We start from the raw sequence: 25278 nt of genomic DNA on the forward strand, positions 1-25278 counted from the left end.
TTTAAATATTTGCTTATTATGTAGATCAGCTCAACCTCAGATCAAAACACAGCCCATAAAATATAATCCCATACCACAAGAGTCTATTCAAACAGCCATTTTAGAAAACAGATGTCAGTATATCCCCCTCAACACCTGTATGACTGCAATTCTTTACAGGAGATTAAGATTCGTGGACACTATAAACTTAAAGAGATTCACAGGTGAAATATGAAATTATGTAGGAGTGGCTGCAGATCAGTGATTCCTGCCCCTGACTGCTTATTAAAATCACCAGGGGGGTGGGTTATAAATCCCAATGCCCAGATGGCATTCCAGACCACTTAGAGTCTCACCTCTGAGAGTGAGAACCAGGCATCAGTCATTTTTTAAAACTCTCCCCCAACCCAACTGCCCACCCTCCAGGGATTCCATTTTGCAGCCAGTATTGAGAACTACTGGTTTAGATCATTTTAATGGCGATCCATCTCTAAAAAGCTACTATGAAGAAATTTCAGATGTTTGGGAGACATCAAAATTTCCAGGTTACTGCCACAAAGGATAGCCACCTCTTATGTTCTATTACACTAAGTGCCTTTGGGCAGATAGGAGACACAATGCTGGGTGGGCTAGGCTGTCAGGCTGACCCAGGACAGCATTTCCTATACCTTACACTTATGCCTAAACTTCTTGGCGAGATTAGTTAAGCATGCATGTGTGTACTTGAAAAGAAGTAGAAGATCTCAACACCACCCAAAAGGGAGCTAAGAATGAATGGATATTTGATTTTTCAGAGTTTTTTCCGGGTTCATGGTTAATAGGATTCTGGGTCCTGAGTGAAAAGAGCATAGATCCTTATCTTCAGGGAACCTAAATTTAGTACTGACCTGGAAGGCTATATACATGAGGTAGTATTGCCCACTTATCCGCTGCAAACAATGTTCTGATTATGTCGAAGTCTGTCACTCATTCCCCGGAAACAAACATTTGCATTTGGAAGATTGATGGCTAGGATTAGGGAACAGTGTGTACCAATGCAAAAGACCCTTTGCTGTGTATAAAAGCTACTGTTGCAAATAGGAAGCAACCCAGGCTGAATGTCTTTTGAGTCATGGGCACCGTGTTCTCACCAAATGGGCCTCCTTGTTTAGAAAAGACACACTACATCGACGCTATAGGAAAACTACTCTAGAAACACCTTACAAAAGATATTACTAATTAACTAGAAGCACAAATATATATGTTGATATTTCATGAGCTTGAAAAGCAAACACATATGTCTGGGTCCCTTCAGTTATTCTGTAAAATGGAATGGGTATGGTATCTGTGAGTCTATGCATATGGAGAGCCTGTGCTCCACAGTGCCGTTCAAGGAAGTTAGGCATCAAGAGTCTGTGATCCCTGGCATGTCTAATTTTCTTTTTCCAGAATGTCTATTTTTAAAAACTTTGGCACTCAGACTGGGTTGCCCGTCATCTGGCCTCCCAAAGGTACACAATTTAGTCACAATCTGCAAGTAAGAAGAATGGGTCTGAATCATCCTACCTCTATTCAGAAGATCACACACACACACACACACACACACACACACACACACACACAGAGAATAATAAAAGTAAAGTCTATCACAGTTAGGGGTGGGGTGGCTGTCCCAAATATAAATGATATATGAGAAAGCTATTTTCCAGAATGTTTGTTCACCAAACATTTAGATCCATATGAGGTATTACAGAAAAACAATGGGAAGGGCCAGAATTGATTGGCTGTTAATCTCTTTACCTTTTGTAGGATGTTTCCCCCAGCAGTGGATTAAATCTGTGTTTAAGGCTACCCAGGCCCAGCTGTCTCCATATTAGAACAGCCCCCTCCCACGCACTTCTCTCTCTCTCTCTCTCTCTCTCTCTCTCTCTCTCTCTCTCCCCTCCCTCCTCCCCAATTCCTCCCTCCCTCCCTCTCACTCTTTCCTCCCTTCCCAGCCCTCCCCCTCTCTGTGAAAAAGGATCTGTCCTCCCTCCCTTTGCTCTGCTTCCACCCGCCCCCCCCTCCACATGTGTAGGTGGGAGAGTAGGAGCTGGGAATGTGAACTTGATCCAGCATTGATCAGCCAAGCAGCAAACTCTTATTGTTCTTTAGATACCAAACATAACTTCTTTCTACTAGGGATAAACCCAGCCATTCTGCACATAACACACTTTTGTGCTCCGTAGTGTGAGAGATGGAAAAGAACCCAGTGCATTAGTGCATTATTAGACCCAACATAAACACCAAATATGCCAAATTTAAGAATCCTCCCAGTTAATTTACATTCATATCAACATTAGGCATATTAGCTTCTCTTAAACCTAACAATCTTCTGGTCCTTTCTGACTGTTTTTATAATTATGGATTTCAATTTGTAGTGTAAATACTATGATCTGTTTTAGTGTTGCTTGCTATTTAAACATTTCTATTTCACCGCCTTGCTCTTTGAGGTTCCGGGGCATTGGAAATCTTGCTATTGTACAACCAAATGTGCTGTTGTTGTTTTTAAGTGCTGTCCAATGAATGTGACTGATCTGTCTCTGCACGAAGCAATGTGTGATGAGATCTCAGAGTTAGGCACCCTTTGTCCTTGCCACCTAGAAGCCATATGACCTTGAGCATGTTACACAACCTCTCTGTGCCTATGAAATGGAGATAATGCTGTCTGCCTCACAGAGCTGTGGTGAGGACGAAATGAGACGGCACCTGAAGCCAGAGGCACAATGTACACCAGTAAATGCTCATTCCTTCCAAAACAAAAGCCCAAATGGTATTTTGAACCTAAGTAAACTTCCAAAGGTTTCAAATTATTGGGTTGTGACATCGTAATAAAAAGCCTCACCTGACCACCACATAGACATGAGGCTGTTGGATGGAACCTGCAGAGATATGGCACACCTGAGGCTCAGCCAACGAGTGCCTGTCCCTGCCCAAAGGACTGGTAGACATACGGAAGCAGTTCTCTTTCATATCTGCCTTATTATAGAGGAGACTATTCCCTTTCCAGTCCCACTCACTCAAATAAATAAGCCCACTATTGTTTCAAAAAGATCATTAAGTGAAATTTGACATTTCTACATTGTTCTCTGCAGGTACCAGCATGATTATTCACTAGATGTAAACACATCTAAAATCCTAATAGTAACTACATGCATTTAAAACCAATGTTACTTGATAAAACTATAGTTTTTTTTTTTCATTCTAGATATTCTAATGCATAAAATAATTTACCCAGTATATTGAGGGGAAAAGAAGAAGAGAGAAAAATTAAATAAAAAATATAATTTAAGAGAGTGATACAACCTGTACATTCTTGGATCGACATATTTACAGCTTAATTCACTAGAAGCATTTATGCTAAACCCAGACAAACATCCTTCAATTACAAAATCAATGTCATTGATGAAGAAATATATTTGAGGAGAAGAGGCCTATTGAGAACTCAGGAAAAGTCCACTTTGTAATAAATACAACCAAGAAGAGTCAGAGAGCGAATTTTTGCTTGGCTGCATGGAATAATGAAAAGTGATACATTCACAAATGAGAAAAAAGGAAGAGAGCATAGAGAGAAAGGGAGACAGAACACTCGGAGAGAAGGATGGAGACATGGGAGGCAACTTCTCCTCAGGGAAACGGGCCACAGGGATGAAGGCGCTCTCTCCAGTCTGATCCCACTATCACCCGTAGCTCTGGAGTCTTAGTTCCCATTTCTAACGTACTGACTCTGGCCTCCCCTCCATGCATTTTAATGCCAATAAAGTTGCTGAAATTAAAGAGGAATTGGATTGTGAAGCTTTTTTGGCATAAATAAAGTCATATTGGAAAGTCAGGGCTAATAACAACCAGGATGCCCCTTAACGCTCTTAAGGAAAACCATCTGATCTATGTAGCCCTCGATGCAGTTTGAAATTTCTCTCGACCTACAAAGGAAAATATTTTTAGCATGTAGCACACTTTGTAACAGACATATAAATGCACTGAAAATATAATTTTAGAAAAGCATCTGGGTTTGATCATTTCTTGTTATACCTCACCCCCCCCCCCAATAGGTTCTACTTTCTCAATATAAAGAACATGGCACCAGTCTGCTGCAAGCTATGCTGTGACCACTGTAGGGATTTCTCATAAACATTTCATTACTGGCTTGTTTTTATTTTTTAAAGCAGCAAATATCCTAATGATTTAAATATAAAAGGGCATAAAAAATGAGGTTCTCCTTCTGGAGCATTTGGCTCCCATGTTTTCCCCTCCTTCAAACAGCAACCTAGAACTCACTGGGCATTTTTCCCCCAAGGTCATTTAGGCAACAGACAAAAACAAGTACTTATTTTTATGTATCTGAATGGATCCCAGAAATAATAGTTGCCACTATTCAAGGTAAAAGTCACCTGCAGTTCTTACTGATTTGCAGGAATTTCAAGATGTTAACAACCCTAGAGAAATTTATTTCATCTCCTGCTGGTCAAGACAGGTTAATATCTGTGAATAATTGATTTGAATTACAAGCAGGCCTATTCTTCAATGATCAACCAGTATAAATACTCTTGCAGATTGATTATTACTTAAGATCTCTCTCAATAATCTTTCAAATAGCAATTTTCCAGTGGGAGAAAAAAGAAACACACAAACAGGGTTTCTTGTTAGTGTACATTTGTAAAAAACAACTCTGGATGAAACATATGAAAACTCTCCAATATCACACCAACTAAGGGTAAGTTTTCAGTCTGAGGGCAATTTACCAGGTTCTCAGGGAGGAAAGGAAGACACTTAAAGCAAAAGAAAATCCAGACTTCCCTCCTCTCAGAGATGCTCAGGCACACCTGCAGCTCAGGGCTCAGTGAAGTACCAGGCACAGCATGTAGTGACATGAGGTGTAAAGCTGGTCTGTAAAGCTCCCCTCACCCCACAAAGAGGTAGTGAGGACTCAGAGAAGGCGAGTGGCTCACCTGCAGCCACAGGGCTTAGTGGTGTAGGGCTACCTCCAAAGCTTCACCTACTGTATCAATTCCTCCTTCATCCAATACAACAGGGGTCCCCAACCCCCCAGGCCACAGACTGGCATCCATCAGTGACCTGTTAGGAACCAGGTTGCACAGCAGGAGGTGAGCAGCAGGCCAAAAAGCATCTGTGTTTGTAAGCACTCCTCAGCACTAGCTTCACTGTTTCAGATCCACCTCAGATCATCAGGCATTAGATTCTCATAGGAGCACTGGTCCCTGGTGCCAAAAAGGTTGGGGACTGCTGCAATATAGTATTGAGCTTGTAGAAAAATACTTCACTACACGCTGCCCTGTAAAAACAGCAAAGCGGGGTCTAACACAATTGACTCTACTCCACCCAGTCTCCACTCTTGCTCATTAACTTCAAAATGATGCAGCTTTGCATTTTATGCATCAAATTGTCTAGACCCCACTTAGAGTGTGATGATGGTGGTTATAACTATACAGGATCACTGAACTCCTAAAGGCCCAAGCCAGAGGACTGACCTGGAAAGATGGCGTCTTCTGCTGAGTGAGTTGAACACACTCATTACTGAGTGCCAATAAAGTGTGGACAACGGCCAGAGATACATGTGTGACACAAATTCTGCCCTTTTTAAACACTCATTTGGACTTGGGCAGTTTGACAATCACTGACTGTTACCCTGACCTGTGACACACTTGCGGGCTGGCTGCCACCGGGCTGTGCTCCTGACACTCTCCTGCTCTGGATCAGCAGAGGGGAGGGATAAAAAGAGGGCAAAAGCCAGGGACTCTAGTTGGAGTTTGCTTTTGAAAGCAAACAAGAGGATATGGGAAACATCCTTTAAATGCTTTAGAAAGTACAGAGACAACTGTTTTGTTCAACTAATTGCTTTTTTTCCTTTACTGTTTTGGTGATCTGGTATTTATTATCTAATTTAGTTTCCATCTCAAGAGAGAAAAAGCTGCATCTCTCCCAAGACCTACACTAATCTCTACACATGCTCACATTCATACACACCAAAAAAATATACCAGCTATTTGATGCAATAAAGCCGTGTTTCCTATGCAAAATATTCAGTCGGAATCACAGGGCAGCCATTTAGGAATACCTAAGTGGAAGAAAGCCATGTATTTCCATGACACATATTCATAAAAAGCCCTAGAAAGTGAGGTTCCCATTACTGCATGCACAAAGCACTATTTTGTTCTTTAAAGAACAGTTTCAGGAAAAAGAGCAGTCATTGATTAGATTAAGAATCATCACTGCTTAGGGCTCTCTGCTGTATTCATTTATTATCTCTTCATAGGGCTTATAAAAACTAAGGCAAGGATGGGACCAAGCTGATTTGGAATAAAAAGAAACTTACTAAAAACATAAAATGCCTTAGTTGTATGTACTGAAGACTGAGGGTCCTGGATAAGAGCCCCAGCTCTGCTGCTAACTAGGGCGGTGACCTTACGCAGATGAGTCCACCCACCCTGGGGTGCAGCTCCCCGACTGCTGAAGGGACAAAGTCTTCTCCAAAACTCACCCCGACCTAGGATTCTAAAGCAGACTGAAAGTCGTGCAACACCAGAAAAGACTAATATTTAACTATAAAGCAATACAGGCCATGCCCAAGAAACATCTACCACACAGATATTAAATACATTGTATGCCTATTTTGTACGACATAATAGCTCCCCATAAAAAAGCAGCCCCGTGTTTTAAAAGCAGCCGAGTGTCCCTAATAGCTTTCCTTGTCAACAGGGGCTCGGGTAGCAGATGTGGTGAAAGTCTCCAAGAGCATCACAGAGGGCCACGGTTGGAGCCACTGCCCAAAGCCTGGAGTGCAGACCTGACCACCGGCAGCTGCACAGTGTGTGTCTGCGCCCACGTGCATAGCTAATGCACTACTGGGTCCCAGGATGCCACTCCCTCCACCCCCAGGCATGGCAAGAGCATAATGGAGATAGAGAGCAATCTGCCTTTGATGAAGAGTCTACCAGTGTATGTCTTCAGCCTAATAAAAGAGAGAATGGGGTTGCTCCTCTTAAAAAGTAGTATGAGATGTTTTTTATTGACACAAAGTTTACAGTCCAAAGCTGACATCTGTGTCCTAATTCTTTGAGTTTATGTTACTCCTTCTTTCTGAAGATCTGTCTACAAAATAGATAAAGCACTGTTACAGCAAGAGCTTATTAAACAGTATCACTCTTTACAAGAGTTACAATGTCCTTACTTGAGAGACACTCTCTGTGGCCCCATAGTATATATGAACCTGAAAAACAGGTCATGCCCATATGGCTGAATGTGTCCCTCTGAACTTTGCACCTTGCGGACAATCACACTGGCTTCCTTGCACAATGAGCTGGCTGGCTTGTGACCAAGTGGGGTGCAGCCAGGTCCCTAGCCTGCAAGCACGCTGTCTTCTAATGCACCCAGTCTCCGGCTCTGCCGAGCATGGCAAATACAGGAAGCTGAGCTCTATTTCTCCTCCCAGGTCCCAACTCCAAGCAGAGGCCCCTTGTACAGGCCCCTTGAACAGAGGTTGGTTTGTAGATGCCCCCATGGACCATGAGCTCATGGGCAGGGCTTTGTATGCCCACTGCCCAGCACAACTCTTACCATATTGGTTGAACGTATAAACCAAACCACTATGCCAAATATTTGGTTTTCTCGAAGAATATAAAATTGAGGGACTCTAAGAGTTTAAATTATACTCAGGAAAGGAGGAAACTTCTTTTGACAGAATATTGGTCTCAGCTCTACTTATGGCAATCCATCTTCAGCAGGTACGGGCAGAGTCCAGGATCTGTTATTTTAAACAGGTTTCTGGATGATTCTGATAACCGGATCTTGCCATAACTGAGCTAGGTGGCCCTGAGGGCCTCTAACCCAAGCCCGCAAAGCCATGCTTCTGGAAAGTACCCAGCCTTATCTCTTTCTTAAAAACCATGTTTGCATAGGCCACTACCAACTGTCTCCATCGACTGGACTGAGCCAAAAACACATTTCAAAGCTGTGGTTCCTGCTTCCTTTTCCTTCTTTCCCACAGGGCAGAACAAGTTCATCCTTAGTCCACCAAGCAAACATTGGATTTCTCTCCACAGTTACAAATAAAATCTTCAAGGAGAAAGAAACACCTTTCATTTTCATTATTCATTTGGAGTCTCATCTTAAATACTGTGAACGAGGCTCAAATTCTTTCTGAAATCAGGTTTTGGAAGGAAGAGAAAAGAAGGAAGGACACAGAATTTTCATGTGGGGCACCAAAGGAAAATGTCTCCTATTTCAACATGGTGCCTTATGCTATGAAGAAGCCAATACAATTGGACAGTGCCAAACAAGATGCCCCTAATAATACATAACACCCAGTACAGACCTTCAGTAACCTACTTCTCTCTGGGAAGATGGACTATGGACAAAAATGACAGCAAAATTATTAGGAGCCCAAAAGCACAGCACATTATGACAACTGCTTTTATCGACATAAAAACAAACAAACAAACAAAAAACAAACAAACAAAAACATCAAGAATCTCAAAGCACATATAATTTAAAAATATAATTTCTCTGAAATTTGCAAAATAACTAGTCTCAATTTTCTTGAATGGTCATTAAATGTACAATTCTTATAGCCACTGAGACTGAGCATCCTAATGGGCCTTAGAATTATGTTAGTAATACTAAATAATGTGTACTAAAAAGAAGTCTACAAGTTATTCCCCTATTAAATCACTTGGATTTCTTAGTACTAAGAGTTCCAATGACAGAAAGTCTCTTATATAAAATTTCTTCAATTTTGTGACTATAGCATTTTCCCTACAAGAGTTAAAAGTTTTCCATCATTTGCTTGTGCGGCCTTTGGCAACTTGTAGGTGTTGGCTTAGAAGGAAGTGACATTTTCTGAGATGGCACAATAACCTGCTGTTCTAGACTCTGGGATTCAGGAACAAGTCTGGGAGCTTGAGTGGATTTCTGTCTATTTCCAGGACACTATATGTGGTCGGCTGTTACCCGCTATCTCTTCCTTTGTTGCTGCCACTGCTGCCTATGATTTTGCCGTTTGATGGCTGCTGAGCATTTTCCCCAAAGAGTAGTAGGAGGAACCACAGAAGGGCTGTGAGAGTCCTGGGCGTCTGTGGGCTACTTGTTCGTACCTTGGGAAACAGGTTGCTTTGGAATAAAAATTAAGACCCAAAGCGAAGCTAATTTGTTCCTGCCCTTCTGAGTGCCCACTGTGAACCAGCTCTCCCATAGATTGATTATGATCATCTGTGCCGTCACAGAAGATTGAAGGGTGTCTATGGATTGGTCAGCTCTATCTTTCTTCATGTATTTGACAGAATAATGCCTATTAGGTGAGGGATTTTAAGGCATTATACATTCAGACTTTAATTCAACTAACAGCTTTATAGCAGCATCATTCAGTAGGAATATATGCAAGCCATATTTATCATTTAAAATTTTCTAGGTGCCATATTAAAAAAGTAAAACATAGCAACTAAAATTAATTTAATAATAATTCATTTTATTGGGTATATATACATTGGGTTATGAAGTATCTAAAATATTATTTCAACATGTGAACAATATTTTAAAAATGACTAATGAGATACTTTACCTTCTTTTTTTGTACTGATGTGTTTTCACAGTCCAAAATTTGGATGCTGAATTTTAATCAGAAATGCTAGGTCTGTATTCTGATTTCATAAAATTTATGCTGAAAAAATAGATTCATTCATTCACATACCTAAGTTACTCCAAATAATAACTGGATTATTAGATTTCAAATTTAAATTTAGATTAAACTAAATTAAAAATTCAACCCTCCAGATCCACTAGATCATTTTTCAAGTGCTTAACATCAATGTGTGGCTAGTATCTACTGTATTGGACAGTGAGCCCTTGAGCATCTCTACCAAATACACCACAGCAGGTAAGACAAGCATGAGTCAGATACAACCTTTGTTTCCAGGGGTGGGGGAGGGGACGTAAGAGACAAATACAAATAGCAAAAACATAAGACAAGTTATGATACTTGCTAAGTGCAGAGAAAAGAAAGCAGTCCAAGGAAGAGAAAAGGATATGCACAAAGAAAGGCTAGTGGTAAAGGTCACCAATATTTGGAGACTGATAATTATCGTAGGAGTAGTAGCAAATAAAGTTTAAAAAGGTAGCTTGGGGCAGTTCTGCTGAGGGCCTGAAAAAGCAGGCCAAAATTTGTCCTAAATGTATTGCTAATGGGGAAAGGTTTCTGGTGAGGATGGATCTCAGCTGTGTTTACAACAGGTTCATTTACATTGATTTGGATGATGATGGTAAAGGGGACAGTTTGGTGGCTAAAAGACCAATTAGCTATTGCACTAGCCCAAGCTAAATATAATAAAAAACTGAGGGAGGTGCTAGGAAAGGAAAGAAAATTTAAAAATTTATAAGTATGTACAAAAGGATATCAGGACCTGATAATATGGGCAGGGAATCAAAGCAAAGGAGGAGTCAGAGAGTTCTGCAGCAATGAAAATAAGGAAGCACAGAAAAAAAGGCTAGATGGGAAAATATATACTTCTTATATATATGCATATAAAAGTTTTTAAAAAAGATTAGAATATATGTACATATGTGCTGGGGTGGTGGAGACCTTTGGGCAGAGATGAAAAGAAATCAAGATCTGTTTATAGAACTGTCAAATTAGCAGAATGGGCATTTTTCTTACAAATAATGTTTGCTATTCCAATAGTCAGTGTCTGAGTAAATTAAATTATGGCACTATTCATTAGAAAGCTATGCAGCTGTTAAAAATTATTGCTCTTGAATTATATCAAGGGATATGGAAAACGGCTTTTTTTTTTTTTCCTTTGTGTTTTGCTTTCATTTATTTTTTGAAGAAGAGCACTAATTCAGAAAGCTTAGAAGTTCCTGAATCATTCCGGTTTTATGACTATCCCTTAGGAGCACACACGGGGTTAGAGAGGCACAGGGACTTAGTTACCAAACACCCATTAACTGTAATGGAAATCACATAGCGAAGTCCCCACGTGGCACACTGAACATTCACCTCTTACTGTTCTTTTAATGCATGCTTTCTTGGGTGAATATATATTATAGACTATTCGATGTAAGATTCCTTTTTATACAGACTAAATATGGTGATTTATAATTTCCTACTTATAAAATTGGCTAGGTACTAAATATAATGTTAATTTTTCAGCTAGTTAGCATTTTGGGTAATCAGGCAAATATAATAACCATCATAATCAAGAGCACAATAGAATAAAATCCATTTTTTTTGTATAATAATTATGATAACACAAGTAGAAGACACTGATTTTTTTGAGAAATATAAAAGTCTAACAGTTGCTTTTTTTGTTGTTGTTAAATTTGCTGGAATTCACACAGCTGGTAAAGAACAAAGTAAACTATGGACTATTTTTTATTCCCATCCTCCTACCCCTCTTCCCTTTGGTAATCATCAGTTTGTTCTCTATGAGCCTGTTTCTGTTTTGTTCTGTTTATTCCTTTGTTTTGTTTTTTAGATTCCACATATAAGTGAAATCATATGGTATTTGTCTTTCTCTGACTTATTTCACTTAGCATAATACCCTCTAGGTCCATCTATGTTGTCCCAAGTGGCAAGATTTCATTCTTTTTTTATGGTTGAGTGACATTCTATTGTACACAATATAGCACAACTTCTTTAGCCATTTGTCTAAAGATGGACACTTAGGATGCTTCTATATCTTGGCTATTATAAATAATGCTGCAATGAACATAGGGGTACATATATCTCTCAAAACTAGTGTTTATGCTTTCTTTGGACAAATATCCAAAAGTGGAATTGCTGGATCATATGGCAGCTTTATTTTTAATTTTTTGAGGAATTTCTATACTGTTTTCTATAGTGGCTGCACAATCCCATCTGAGGTGTACCAGGGTTCCCTTCTTTCTGCATCCTCTCCAGCACTTGTTATTTGCTGATGTATTGATGATAGCCATTCTGACGGGTGGGAGGTGACATCTCATTGTGATTTTTTTGCATTTCTCTTATGGCTTGTGATGTTGAGCGCTCTGTATGTCTACTGGCCATCCGCATGTTCTCTTTGGAGCAATGTCTATTCAGGTCCTCTGCCTATTTTTAAATAGATTTTTTTTTTTTTTTTTTTTTTTTTTTGGTGTTAGGTTGTATGAGTTCTTCATATACTTTGGACATTAACCCCTTATTGGATGTATCATTAGCAAATATCTTCTCCCATTCAGGGGGTCATCTTTTCCTTTTGTTGATGGTTTCCTTTGCTGTGCAAAAACTCTTTAATTTGATGTTGTCTCATTTGTTTATTTTTACTTCTGTTGCCCTTGCCTGAGGAGACATTTTCAATAAGATATTGCTAAGAGCAATGCCAGACTTTACCGACTGTTTTCTTCTAGGAGTTTCATGGTTTCAGGCCTTACATTTGAATCTTTAATCCATTTTGAGTTTATATTTGTATATGGTGTAAGGTGACAACTTTAGGACTTCGGTAGGGGGGAGGGAGGAGGGAGGGAGGGGAGGGAGGGAGGGAGAGGAGAGAGAAGAGAGAGAGAGCTCGCGAGAGAGCGAGATAGGGCGGTTTATCTTTCTATCTCGATGCTCTTTTCTTTTTTTTTCATCCTCATTCACCTTCCCATTCTTCCTTCCTTCCTTCCTTCCTTCCTTCCTTCCTTCCTTCCTTCCTTCCTTCCTTCCTTCCTTTCCTTCCTTTCACAAGTATCTGCCTAGTTTTCCCAACACCACTTGCTTAGGATATATTTTTAAATGAAGACTTTAAGTTTGGATAATAAAATCCCAGTTTTGTTTAAAAGGAAAATGCACCTACTTGCTATACAGCACAGAAAATGTATGGAAGGAAGAATACCAAACTGTTAACAGGCATGGATTATCTCTGGGGGTAGGAGGGGAGGGTGCAAGGGCTTTGTTTTATATTTTGCTATTGCTTGAACTTGCTATAGAGAACATATTATTTTTAAAAAGGGAGACAAAGAAAAGGGTAAACTACATATTCATACAGAAAAATGACAGAAAAGATTTATTTTAAAAATTATCTTTGGGTCATTTTTATTTTATTATAAACTTTTTAATATTCTAAAACATATAATACTTCTATAATAAAAAAAATGTCTTAAAGGAAATAATCTATAATGCAATGCTATGATCAATTTTAAATCTGTTTGCAATGCCAAAGGTTATAGAGGGTTGGGTGTTCTTTGGATCTAATTTATTTTACTTCTTTGGGGTTCATGCTTACTTTTATTGCTGCTGAAGCTATTTCCACATTTTAAAAAATGATTTCCATTCAATGTGGCCAAAAAGGAAAATCGAGGCCAACCATAAGGCAAGCCTTCCTGAGAGAAGACAAAAAGCTTCTGTAACCTGTGGAATGAAAACTTCACTGGTAGAACGTGACTCTTTTGTCATGAATGACTTCAATCAATTGCTGGTGGACAGAAATTTTTAACGAGAACAAAGAGCACTGGAGTGATTTCAGTGCTCTGGTTGTCAATCCAGGCTAAGCACACTAGTAACTTTATATTATAATGATGGAGACAAAGAACAAGGTGTCCTATTCACTGCCAGGCTCCTGCAACCAGAAGGTCCCAGCCCTTGCAGAGCCTTGGAATTCGCAAGGAGCGTGAAAACGCTGCACGCAGGTAAATCATCATCAGCCATATAAATAATGGCAGAAAAGGGTAAAGAGATGAAAAGATGCCATCTGATCATTCACCAATGAAAAGATATGCACTAAATCAGGGTCTTTTCTGTCTGAGGCTGTTGTTTTTACCGAACAGTTAAGCACCCAAGGAAATACCAGTTGGGTCTTAAAGACAATTTATAGCTGGGTTGGCCTTGTTGCACCTGGCTGTGTTTTGACAGCAGGTTTCATCAGTTTATAGCAGAGATTCTTGTCTACAATCTAAGCTGTCACTAATGCAACTAGACTTTTGGAAAAAAATATCCCGCTCAGAGGCAAATCTCTCCCATCCACGTTCTCCTCCTCCTTTTAATGAAAAGCAAAAGCCTCTTTCTCGTGGCAAAGCCTCCGCCTCTTCAGGGGAAATTATGAGCCTCTTGGGAGTGAGAGGGTCAGCCCCAGTGCTACAGCCTAGTGGGGTGCGCCTGCTTCTGGGCATAGATTAAGGACTCTTTCTGTTCTCTTCCCTCGGGGCTAACTGCCGAACACAGCGGCCTTGTTGTTTGAAGCCAGGAAATTTGGGATTCTACTCTCTGAGCTCCCAGCTCTTCCTAGCCCAGGCCACCATAAGAATGTCTAGAAGCCATGCTACAGCCTAGCCCAGTAAACACCAAGCAGATGGCTTCAGGGGGCTGCCCCTTCCCCATCTAAAACAAGGGCAAGGCTTGGCTCTTTAGGATCAGACGGACCGAAACCTTGTTTCCCCAAGATTTTTATACTTAGCAAGTAGCCTGGTTTGGAAGCCACCATCTTAGAAAGCACAGGAGCTCATCATAATACATATGAGTTGAAAGCACATCCTTCCAGGACCAGGTGCTGCCTTACCCACCCTTGCTTTGTTTGGCCTTTTTAGGGCTCAGGAGTTTATTCTTTTCTTTTCTTTTTTCTTTTTTTTTTTCTTTTTCTTTTCTTTATTTTTTTTTTTTTTTTTTTTTTTTTTTTTGCTCCAAGAAGAACTGGGCCAAACAAGTAACTTGTAACAGGTGACACACATTACTGAACCAAAGTCTTTCTTAGGAATGAGTCATGGTGGCTGGTGGCCGACATTGTCCTGTGTAGAACAGGACAAAGATTTGAGGAGGGGGATGAAAAGGTAATAGAGAACAGCCCCTCCTGTTTCTTAATTTCATGGTTCACAGACATTCATTGACATTTAGACACTCCCAAGGGGAAGCTCATATAACCAGCCATGAAACCAGAAACGAGCAGGCTAATGAGGCTGCTTGCCTGGGTCTAGGGCAGTTTCTCACCGGTGTGGGAGTCCACTCAGACAGGGGGGCCTACTATGATGGGTCTGCAGCACACTGGGGGTGGCCCCAAATAGAAAAGCTCCAGGCCTGCAGGGTCCTTTGACCAGCCTCATCCAGGATGCTACCCTGGGACTTCCCAGGGCCCAGGCTCTAAAGAAGCATAGCACTCAGGCTGGTGAGGGGCCAGGGATACCCTCTAGGATTCAGGAAGTATAGGCAAAGGGGGTGGGGAGGTAGAGAGGAGAGAAGACTCCAGGCCAGGTGATTCCCACAGACACAGAGCCGGAGCCCCCGGGCTGGCTGGGAACTGTCTCCTGCAGCATTGCCCGGGGGCCGAAAGGAAGGGGGAAAGCAAAACCATCAGTAGGGAAGGTCCTAGTCCTTGAGACAGAAATGAATCTAGAAAGCTCATTCATATGAGAAACCAGCCTGAGGCAGGGATACAGAACTCAAGGGGGAAGTCGAGAGGCAGCAGCACCAGGAAATGATAAGAGAAACCATGAGCAGGCCAGGTCAGTGGCAAGCTACAGGCAGCCAGCTCACTGGCTGCATCCAAAGAGTAGAGCTGGAGGCCAGCTACAAACCCACTGGTGGCACTGAACTGTGGCCTGGTAATGCCACCCAAAATATACACCGCATTTTGCAAGAGCTCATTTACACACAGTTCAGGGGAGAGCAGCATGTCCACCTATGACACAAGGTCACTTGAGGCAGAGGCCCGAGGCAGGCTGAGAAGGGGTGGGAGACCATCATTTTCCTGACTTAGGGATATTTCAACTCAGAAAGATGATTACTTTTATATTTATAAATACATAAATCAATCATTGTCATGACTAATACACTAAATGGCAAACTTTTCTCCATTGCCTCCCCTGTAGCAGTTATCTGGAGCTCACCTGTGGTATTCCGGAACTCTCAAGCCAGTCTCGAAAGATGCTTTCGACAGACAACTCAAGCCTTTAAAAACAAAACAAGAACAACAAGGATTAAAAGTTACAGAGCACTGACGACACAGAATGGTCTCTCTAACTATTCGGGCACAGCACAGCACTGATCTTCTGGAGAAGTATCTGTTCTCTGGAGAAAGCGCCACTGTCACAGGTTAAAGTGTGGAAGGGGACCTGGTCACACTCAGTACAGCTTATCTTCAGTCCATAGGATGAAATCTAAAGCTCAGAGGCAGACCATGATAGGTGCCTTTCCTGCCCTGAGAGGGACTTTTCGGCTGGGAGCCAATTTGAGGAGGCGAGGTCATGTTCCTAAGACACATCAGGCTTGATGGCTTCCTGAGATGGTGCAGCAAAGTGAACCCTGAACATTACAACACTTAGTGCATCCAAATGGAATTCGAACTTTACAGTGACGATGAGCTACGACAAGTAAAAACAATACAAATCACTATTGGAGAGAAGCTCATACGTATGGAACGTGTGAGGATTCCATGGCCTCTGTTTTCAAGCAGGCCCACATTCTGCTTTATTTGAAATATTATAATTGCTTGTTACCTCTGGTCCAAAGTCAGCTGAAATAATTTTGGTTTCGTGCCCTGTTGATTCGAATTCTCCTTAGATGTACTAAGTATTCAGTGTATTTAGGGTCAATGGCCTTTAGGTTGTGTCTTCCTGAAGTTTAAAGCAATCCCTCTCTCATTTCTGAATAACTCCCACTCGTCCCCAGTCTCTCCACTCACAGAGGCCTCCCTTGAGGCTGTGTCATATCCACCATGCTCCCTGTCCTCCATGCCATGATGGCATCCATCATAGTTTCTGACTGTGATATTTTTGGTTACTTGACTTTTAACTGTCCTCTCATTAGATTGAAGTTCTCTGAGATCAGGGTCCGCTCCATCTTACTCACTTCATAACCCAGCACCTGAAACAGTTCTTGGTATAAAACAGGATCCCGATGGATCTTCTTATTTGAATGAATGAAAACACATTTTACTGTTAATGCAATAAAAAGTATTGCTTTTCTTAAGATAATAATCACCTTTCCCAGTAAGATATTCCCAAATTGTTAAAATGTGCATCTTTTCTATTTTGTATTTTATATAGTACACTTTCTATGTATAATATTCTCTCCTTCCTTTTCTTTTGAAATTGTAAAAGAAGTTGTGGAAAGATGGGCCCTGTTTGCACTTGTTAAGGTGCGGAAGGACCAGTGCTTGCCTTGCCTTGCTGGGTACAGGGAAAAAGGGAGGCAGAGGGTTGACCTAGATGGGGACTGGAAGGAGGGGACTGACTGGTACTTTCCCTTCCTTTTCTTCCCCAGGGAGAAGCATGTCACTGGTACATTTTATCCTCCCTGGCTGCTGAAAGAAGTGACCGTTGCTATTTCAAAACAAAAAATACACAGAGGGAAAGAGAGACTATGCAAGGACAATGATTTGGATTCATGTTCAAGATGATCCCCATCTGTGAGACGGCAGGCCAAAAAGAGAGGCAGAAGTGAATCTCTGGAGGAAGATGGCGACCTCCCTCCCGAGGCCGCTGGTCCAGGTTCCCAGATTCAATGATGGTACTGGATATGCCTCATATAAAAGGCCAGGTGCCACCGTCCCTGGGCCTTTCCCCATTACTTTTTTGTTGTCATTTAACAGTGTCGAACTCAATGTGAATGGCCAAGTCCCCTTTGTAAGTTATGAGAGTATGAGGTGTGCGTGTGCACTCATGTGTGTGCATGCATGTGTGCACTCATGTGCCTGTGAGAGTGTGTGCCCACACAGGTGGCAGGGAGTAGGATGAAATCTAAAGCTCAGAGGCAGACCATGATAGGTGCCTTTCCTACCCTGAGAGGGACTCTTCGGCTGGGAGCCAAGAAGAGGCAGCTCTCAGGGCACCTTACATTGAGATAATTGACTATTTCTTGGACTTGATTTATTTGGTTTGCCGCCGGGGGAGGGGAGCTGGAAATAGCCTAAAAGGCTGGCATAACTGCTCTGCCAAGAGAAGAAGGAAAGTTGGACTGAAGGGGACACTTAGATACATGTCCAAGGAGACTTGAAGTTGTTTTTTTTGTGGCAAGTATATGGCTGGAAGATAAGATAAATTTTATAATTTTCATAGAGGACATGATGCTCAATGAAGGCCTTTTCTTATTTGAAATGAATGCAGATCATCCCCCACCTTGTCTGGCATGTGTGTGTGTGTGTGGGGGGGGAAGGGTTGCAGTCTTTTGTTGGGGTCAAGTTCCTGCCCCAGGGCTTGAGCAGCTGTGGAGGTCCTGCAGGCACTCTATATTGTCTACTGTGATTTAGAGACATGGCCCATTGTCTTCCCTGTCCTTCCTTCACTGGTGCTTCTCTCTAAGTGGCCTGTTCTACTTTTGTTCCAGCCAAAGAGGGACACTCCTGTGTCTGGGCCCTGGGGCCAAAAGCTCCGGTCACCTGTCCTTCAAAAGATACTCAGGAAAGCTTTAGCAAGAGGAGGCTGACTCTGACCTCGGCTTTACTGTGCTGTAACATCCAAGAAAATGGCATTCTTAAACCTTCCTCAACTTAAGAGGAAGATTTTAGAAAGAATTTAGAAATGAACAGGAGAGATGATCAAAGAGGTAAGCACACTGGATCCAAGAGGGAGGTCAAGGGAACTGGAATTAAATATTCTGAAGTAGAGAAGTCTGGAGAGTGACTTCATAGCCATTTCCGAATGATTTTACAAAAGATGGTGAACAGCTGTTGTGCATCCCCATGAAAGAGTGCATAAGAGGACATGGACATAAATTTCCTTTGGGGAATTTTAGCTGGAAGACCCCTCTGTAGGAGTGGCATGGGGAGGAGCTGGGGAGGTGAGTGCTGGAATGTTACTGAGTGAGATCCAAGCCTTCACCGGAACCTTCTCTGCATGGCAAACATTCGGTGGATACCTACCGGGTACAAGGTTCTGTGGGAGGCTGAGATGGGAAACCCCAGGGCCACGCTGTCTGACAGGGACATAAGAGGATACGAGTCAGAATGCTGCCTGTGCTTGACTCTATGTGTGTGTAAGGGGCTTTCACTGCTTCAGGTGGGACACCAGGAGGAGGACAACAGGAAGGGCCTTAGGAGAGTCTTTGTAAAGGAGGCAGGCTTGAACTGTCATGGAGGAAGACTGTGTTGTCCCAAATGATGGGGCAAGACCAGTGGAAATGGAATGCGAGCACAGGCAGGGTAAGGAGCTCAGCAGAGGGAGGAGCTCAGAACCATGGTCAGCTGGGCTGGCACACAGAATGTGAAAAGAAAGGAAATTGGGTGTCCTGTGAGGATCCCAAGGTCCTCAAGCCTTGGCTACATCCAGGAAACTCTGAAGCAAAGCTACAGAATGGCATAAATGGAATGGAGCTGAGGAAGAGGATAACTAAGAGAAAAGAAGCTGGAGGCAGGGAGACCAAGTGAGGGGCTGTGAATGTGTTCAAATAATAGGTGATGAGAGGAGGCCTAAATGGAGGTGGGATGCAGCGTTTGAATGTGGAGGGCAATCCTGGGTGAGTCCTGTTGGAGGGGTGAGAGATGGTGTGTGTGGATAACGAGCCCGTCGCTCTCTGCAGGACGACCTTCCATAGAACATATATGCTCACGTACAGTCTACAACCTGGACAACTGACCAGGCCAACTGTGAGGATTATTTCACTGGAAAGTATTAAGACAAATTTTGCTTTGCCATGTTTCGTATTTGCACACATAATTACTGTTATATAGTGGCACTAAAAACAAAAAAACAAAACTCCTCTATCCACCACCAAGTAAAGGTTTAAAAGGAGTACCTATTGCTTACTAAACACCTAATACGTACCGCACACAACAAACAAAATTTCATTTAAATGTTATAATATCTGTGCAAGACCAATGTTATTATCCCCGTCTGAGTGATGCACAAATATAGGTTCCTAGAGGTTAGGGGACTTATGCAAGTCTTCACATTGGTATTCAAAACTAAACTATGTTGTCTGTCTACAAAGCTCCCCCTTTTCTTTCTGTGCCAAATTCAAATGTCACGATACATAGCTTTGTGATTTATGGTGCAGACAAGCCTGCTCCAAGCAACGCCGACCCCTCCTTCTTGCTCACATCTTCTCCTGCGAAATATGGCCTGGTCCCTGCTGTGGTTGCCCTGTTCCTCTAACCTTGGATTGGAGTTCTGAAGAGATGGGGAGACCCTTGGGAGGGGCGAAAGTGTGAGGGCAGGAGAGTTCATCATTCAGCTGCATCCAGAAGCAAAAGACACTCCCCCTTGAGGGAAGAGAACATGTGTTTTCAGATCACTTTCCTTTGGAAAGGTTCAAAGCATCTTATAACCATTATCACTTCATTCCTCCTAATATCCTTGTGAAGTGGGTGTCAATTGTTATCGGGCTTTTTAGCAGATGGAGAAACTGCAGCATAAGAAGACTGGCCAACGTCAACCAAGACAAAGGGCTGAAGACAAGGCAGGGTTTCTGGACTCCTGGCATCAGTGCAGACATCGCACCGCACCTACGCCTGTCTGCGGAGTGCTCACGTGGCACGAGGTGTTAAACTCTGCGAAGAAGATGAAAGCATTAACTCCAGCTGCTAAAAAATTGCTTTAGGATACTATAAGTGGCCTTACTTCCAAGGACATTATGAGAGAGTGTGCAAAAATGCTTAATTTTCAAGGAAGAAAAGTGTATGTTTTAGTAAAAAAGATAACACATATGTAGTTTTTGCTTTTTGGTCATAACTATTGAGATGACAGTATGAGTAAATTTTTAGGTCTGGATGTGGCTATACAGCAGTGGTAAAAGCAAAAGTCGGCTTTTTTTCAAATCAAGACGCTCAGGGTCTAAACCAATGGTGACCATTTTCCCCTGAGATCATGTGGCTTAAATCATCATGACAGACAAACAGACACACTTCCACCTCCCTGGGACCCAGGACTTACAGGAAATTACTCTTCTGCATGTCTGATCACTATGAAAATTGATTTTCCACAGCTGGCTAAAAGTGCACAGACTGCAGCTGCATACCCTCCAAAGACTGGTGCCCATGAGTGGCACTTCTGCCTCTTGCCTGAAGCCCTGGGGTCTCTGGAGCAGCAGCTGGGTCAAACCTCTGGCTAGAGAGTTCCCTTGCTGGACTCCTACACCCTGTAAGGCAACTCTGTGTTTTAGAGGTCCCTCTCTAGTCCCTGTGGGCTATAAACGTGGCCACACGTAGTTAATGGAGCAGGGGAGAGAATATGCCGGATGCCCTGGCAAGATGCTGGTTAGAAGCCAAGAAAGTGATCAATTGCTCCTCTCTTCGTGATGTTCAAGTACATAGAAATAGACCCAGGTTTGTGTGAAAATGGCGTTGCACATGCCATGCCGCTCATTCAGTTGATCCTTGAGGGTGGAGTGACGAGGATGGGGAGTTGAGTATTGGCCATGTCTGCTACTTGTGTCTATCACCTGGTCACTAATCAGGAGAAATGTCTTTATCCTTCCTTGAGTCCCGTCCTCAGACCCTTGAGATTCTAAAGATCACATTCTATCCACGCCTCTAGAGGAGAGCACATGGCCTAGCAACTCCCACAGGAGCTGAAGGACAGATGGGAGCGCGGGTACTGCATGGAGGCAAGCTCTGGGCACTTCGGTGCTCAGGTCTGAAATGAAAAATGCTCTTGTCCTGGAGTGCAACTCACCTTCTATGTGGGTTTTAAATTTTAGTAATTTATGTTTTTAAGTGTCCTCTCTACACGTGGATACAAATAGTGTATATCTCAATGCTTTGCACATGGTTATTTATTTTACTAATCAAAAAAAGTTATTTGTGCTTGGGTAAATAATGAAGGCTGTGAGATGTAACAGTTATAAACGAGTACTGCCTAGCTCCGCAGGGGTGGGAAAGTATGGAATTAAAACCAGCATAGGAACACACACACACACACACACAAACAGAAGAAGTGATGAGCAAAGAAAGCACTGGTAGCTGTTGATACTGGTGGAATGTCAGGTGGCAGGTACACTGGCTAAGGTACTCCCCAAAGCACTCTTTGGCCAGGGCAGGCCAGCATCCGGGATTTGTCTGGATTTCTTTCTAAGCACTTCTAGCTTTTCCTTCCCTTGGTCTCATAAAATATCAGTTTTTAAATGGAACCTCTCACTGAATATGTCTAAAACACAATTCCTCATCTTCGCACTTCCATTTTCAAATACTTCCCCTCCTACTCACTTCCTCTGTGTCGCATCAATTCCCAAGACAAAACACCCGCCCCTGTACTTATAGGTCAACTTCAGAGTATGACTGAGTGGCCAAGAAGGGAAGGTCAGGCTCTTGCTGGATTCCTTCACTCAATTTCCACAACCTATTAATTAAGTCTTATCTGTGGCAACTCACTGCAATATCTCTCAGATCTGCTTATTACCCATGGCCACCACCACCATCCCAGGCATGGTTCCAGCTCTTCATCTTTTGAGTGAACTGCTATATTGATTTCTAATTGGTCTCTTGACTTCTAGTTCTCCCTGCCCCCATCTACCTTCCACACTACCAGTCTGCCGATGGCACTCCCCTACTTAAAATCTTCAGTGGTACCGTTTTGCCTAAAGGCTGGAGGTACACCTTCCGCTGTGTACCCAGGACTGCGAAGCTCCCCAGAACACTTCCCACACTGGGTCATAATGATCTGTTTTATGTATGTTTTCAGCAGTAGACTCTGAGCTCCCTAAGAGCTAGGCATGAAATTTATTCCTTTCTGTTCCCTAGTGCAGGTTACCGGGCCACATAGCAAGAGGCGAGCAAGCAAAGCTTCATCTGTATTTGCAGCTGCTCCCCAGCACTAGCATCACCGCCTCAGCTCCACCTCAGATCATCAGACATTAGATTCTCTTAGGAGCACCGGTCCCTGGTGCCAAAAAAGGTTGGGGACTGCTGCCCTAGTGTCTAGGCTAGAGCCTAGTATGGGAGGTGCTCAAGAGAGAATGTTAAATTAATTGAAGCAAGAGAACACGCAAAGGCAGTATGACACAGAGGATACTGGCCTCTGAATACTGACTGGCTGGTCTAATCTGAAAAACCTTGCCCTCTTCAGAACAGCTCACGTGCCTAACAGATGTGCCTGAGGATCATTTTGCAACAGGGCCAAAGATTAGAGGCTCCAGGGATAGGTGTGGGGCCTTTGGAGACCTAGATAAAATTGGTACAATATGCTGCATAGGTAAATGGGTAAACAGTCTGTTACAATAGCTGAATTAGATTCTGAGGTTAGTTAGCAGGAAAGAAGATGTTTGAGTTTCAAAAAATATTCCAGTATACTTGCTGAAAGAGTTTACTGTGGGAATGAAACTGCCTTAACTTTTAAGGAGAATTATTAAAAGAAACTTAAACCTGCTAGCCAAAACATGATCCTGAGAGAGGGAACCTCTCAAAGGGGGAAGGTTGGTGCTTGTTGGCCACCATTAAACAGAGATGCTGCTCTTAACTTCTACAATCACCATAAAAGTCTCTTTGTGGCCCACAGTGTGTCACCTCAATAAATATTCACAATGATAAAATCCAGGTCCCCCAGAGCCGGAGGGCTTGGGGCCATCAAATGAACTCCATAAACCTATTAGGAAGAGGATAAAAAGAAAGAAGACTTCCCAAACTACAAACTCAATTAGTTCCTTCTATGAAAATTATTGTATCTATGCCCTAAGAAGTTATTCTGAAGGAACACATAGTCATTACTCAGAAACAGCCCTTGGTATCAGGAGGTAATATACCATTTCGACTAATTTTATTTTCTTCTTTTTTCCCCCTTGCACTAGTTCCTAAGGAAATGCCTCCATTTTATCAGAAGACCTAAAATGTTATGCCAGGGCAGGTACAAAAGAAAAGGGGGGAAAAAAAAATGCTGGAAGTAAATGATTGTTCTTGACCTTAGGAATAATGACCACATCCAATGTGATTTTTTCGTGAAGAAAACCTGTATTTCTGCTAAAAAGAAAAGCTGGTAAACTTGAAACATTTCAGACCTCTTAAAACAAGCCACACTTCCTTCAAGCAGCCTCCTGAAAAAGTTAATTATCTTGGCCAATTACTACAGCCCCACGCAATCTCCCTGGATAAGGCTTCCTTCAGCATTAAAAGGCATGAACAAGGTAGAAATCAAGGAAATTCTCAAATAATATGGCTATGTTAATTCTGTATAATGCACTGGTTTGCTGTGTGTGTGTGTGTGTGTGTGTGTGTGTGTGTGTGTGTGTGTGTTCCCATCTGATAGGAGGAGAAGAGAAGGAGGAGGGGGGGAGGAGGGGGGGGAGGAGGAGGAGAAGAAGAAGAAGAGGAAGAAGAGGAGGAGGAAGAGGAAGAAGAAGGAGGAGAAGGAGGAGGAGGAGGAGGAGGAGGAGGAGGAGGAGGAGAAGGAGAAGAAGGAGAAGAAGAAAAGAAGAAGGAGGAGGAGGAGGAGGAGCAGCAGCAGCAGCCGTAGCCACCTAACCATAACACTCCCAACTACTGAAGCAAGAACTGGAGATAGAAGGTGGAAGGTAAAAGATGGGAAGTTTAAACAAAAAAGGCCAAGAAAAAAAAACAATGCTTAGAAAAAAATCTCCACATCCTCATGGCCCCTGGATCCTCCCCTGAATATCATGTCACCTCCTGGTAGCATAAGCCCTGACACCTTACCCTTAAAAACTCCAAATTTGACTGTCTATAAGTCAGGCTCATTGAAATGAGCATGTCTGGCCTTGTATGGCTCTAAGCTGATTATGTGAAATAATTCATTTCCACATTTGAAGATCTGTTCCAAGCATAAAAACATGGCTAAAACTGTGGGCTAGAAAGGAGAGTAGTATCAGCTCTTCTTCAAAGACATGTTTAATTTCTCAAGATGTTCCTTTAATGTTTGAATACCAACTTTGATATTAGAAATTATGTTTCAGGGTGTTCACTTTTAGCACCTAAATTAAGATAGAAAATGAAAAGGAAAGGGTTGGAATGAATCTAATCTAAACTTTGATGTCGGTCTTAAACCTCCTCCATGAATCCCTGTAGGTGGTCAGCCAGAATAAAAGTGGACACCTCCAAGGAAGAGGCTCTCCTTCTTTTCAGGTCAGCGAGCTCATGCCGTGAAGAGAATGAGTGAGGGCCAGGCAGACTGCGTTTACAATTTGTGCTGGCTCCCTTGCAAACTAAGGGATCTTGGAAATATACTTAACCTCTGGGAGCCTCGGCTTCCTCATCTGGAGAGACAGGCCCCCTGGGAGCAAATCCCAGCCCTGCTACATATAGCTGTGAGAACCCCGGCTGCTCACTCAGCACCTCGGTACCTCAGTCCTCCTACTGGTAGAACAGGGATGGAAACACAATCCACTACATAGTGTCATCTGGAGGATTTACTGAGTACCTGCATATAGTAACCTCTCCAGAGTGTTGGCTTGTAATAATCATGAAGGAA

The 25278-nt window shown here is 42.4% G+C and overlaps 1 protein-coding gene across 10 annotated transcripts in view; it reads right to left on the reverse strand.

Annotated features, from left to right (window-relative positions):
* Window positions 1–25278, reverse strand: part of AOPEP (aminopeptidase O (putative)) — a 311009-nt gene that overhangs the window by 83978 nt on the left and 201753 nt on the right. For 8 of the 10 annotated variants that reach the window (XR_004956306.1, XM_036239159.1, XM_016159455.2 and 5 more), the window contains one exon: window positions 15820–15880. Coding sequence is in view for 9 of the 10 variants with exons in the window: in XM_036239159.1 (XP_036095052.1) it covers window positions 15820–15880 (61 nt within the window). In the remaining variant the exon portion in view is untranslated. Of the gene's footprint in view, window positions 1–2041; window positions 9671–12663; window positions 14725–15819; window positions 15881–25278 lie in introns of those variants that run through there. The other 2 variants (XM_036239161.1, XM_036239162.1) reach the window with 2 other exon arrangements.

Source organism: Rousettus aegyptiacus, unplaced genomic scaffold (assembly GCF_014176215.1).
Source record: "Rousettus aegyptiacus isolate mRouAeg1 unplaced genomic scaffold, mRouAeg1.p scaffold_m13_p_3, whole genome shotgun sequence".
In the NCBI taxonomy this organism is placed as follows: domain Eukaryota; kingdom Metazoa; phylum Chordata; class Mammalia; order Chiroptera; family Pteropodidae; genus Rousettus; species Rousettus aegyptiacus.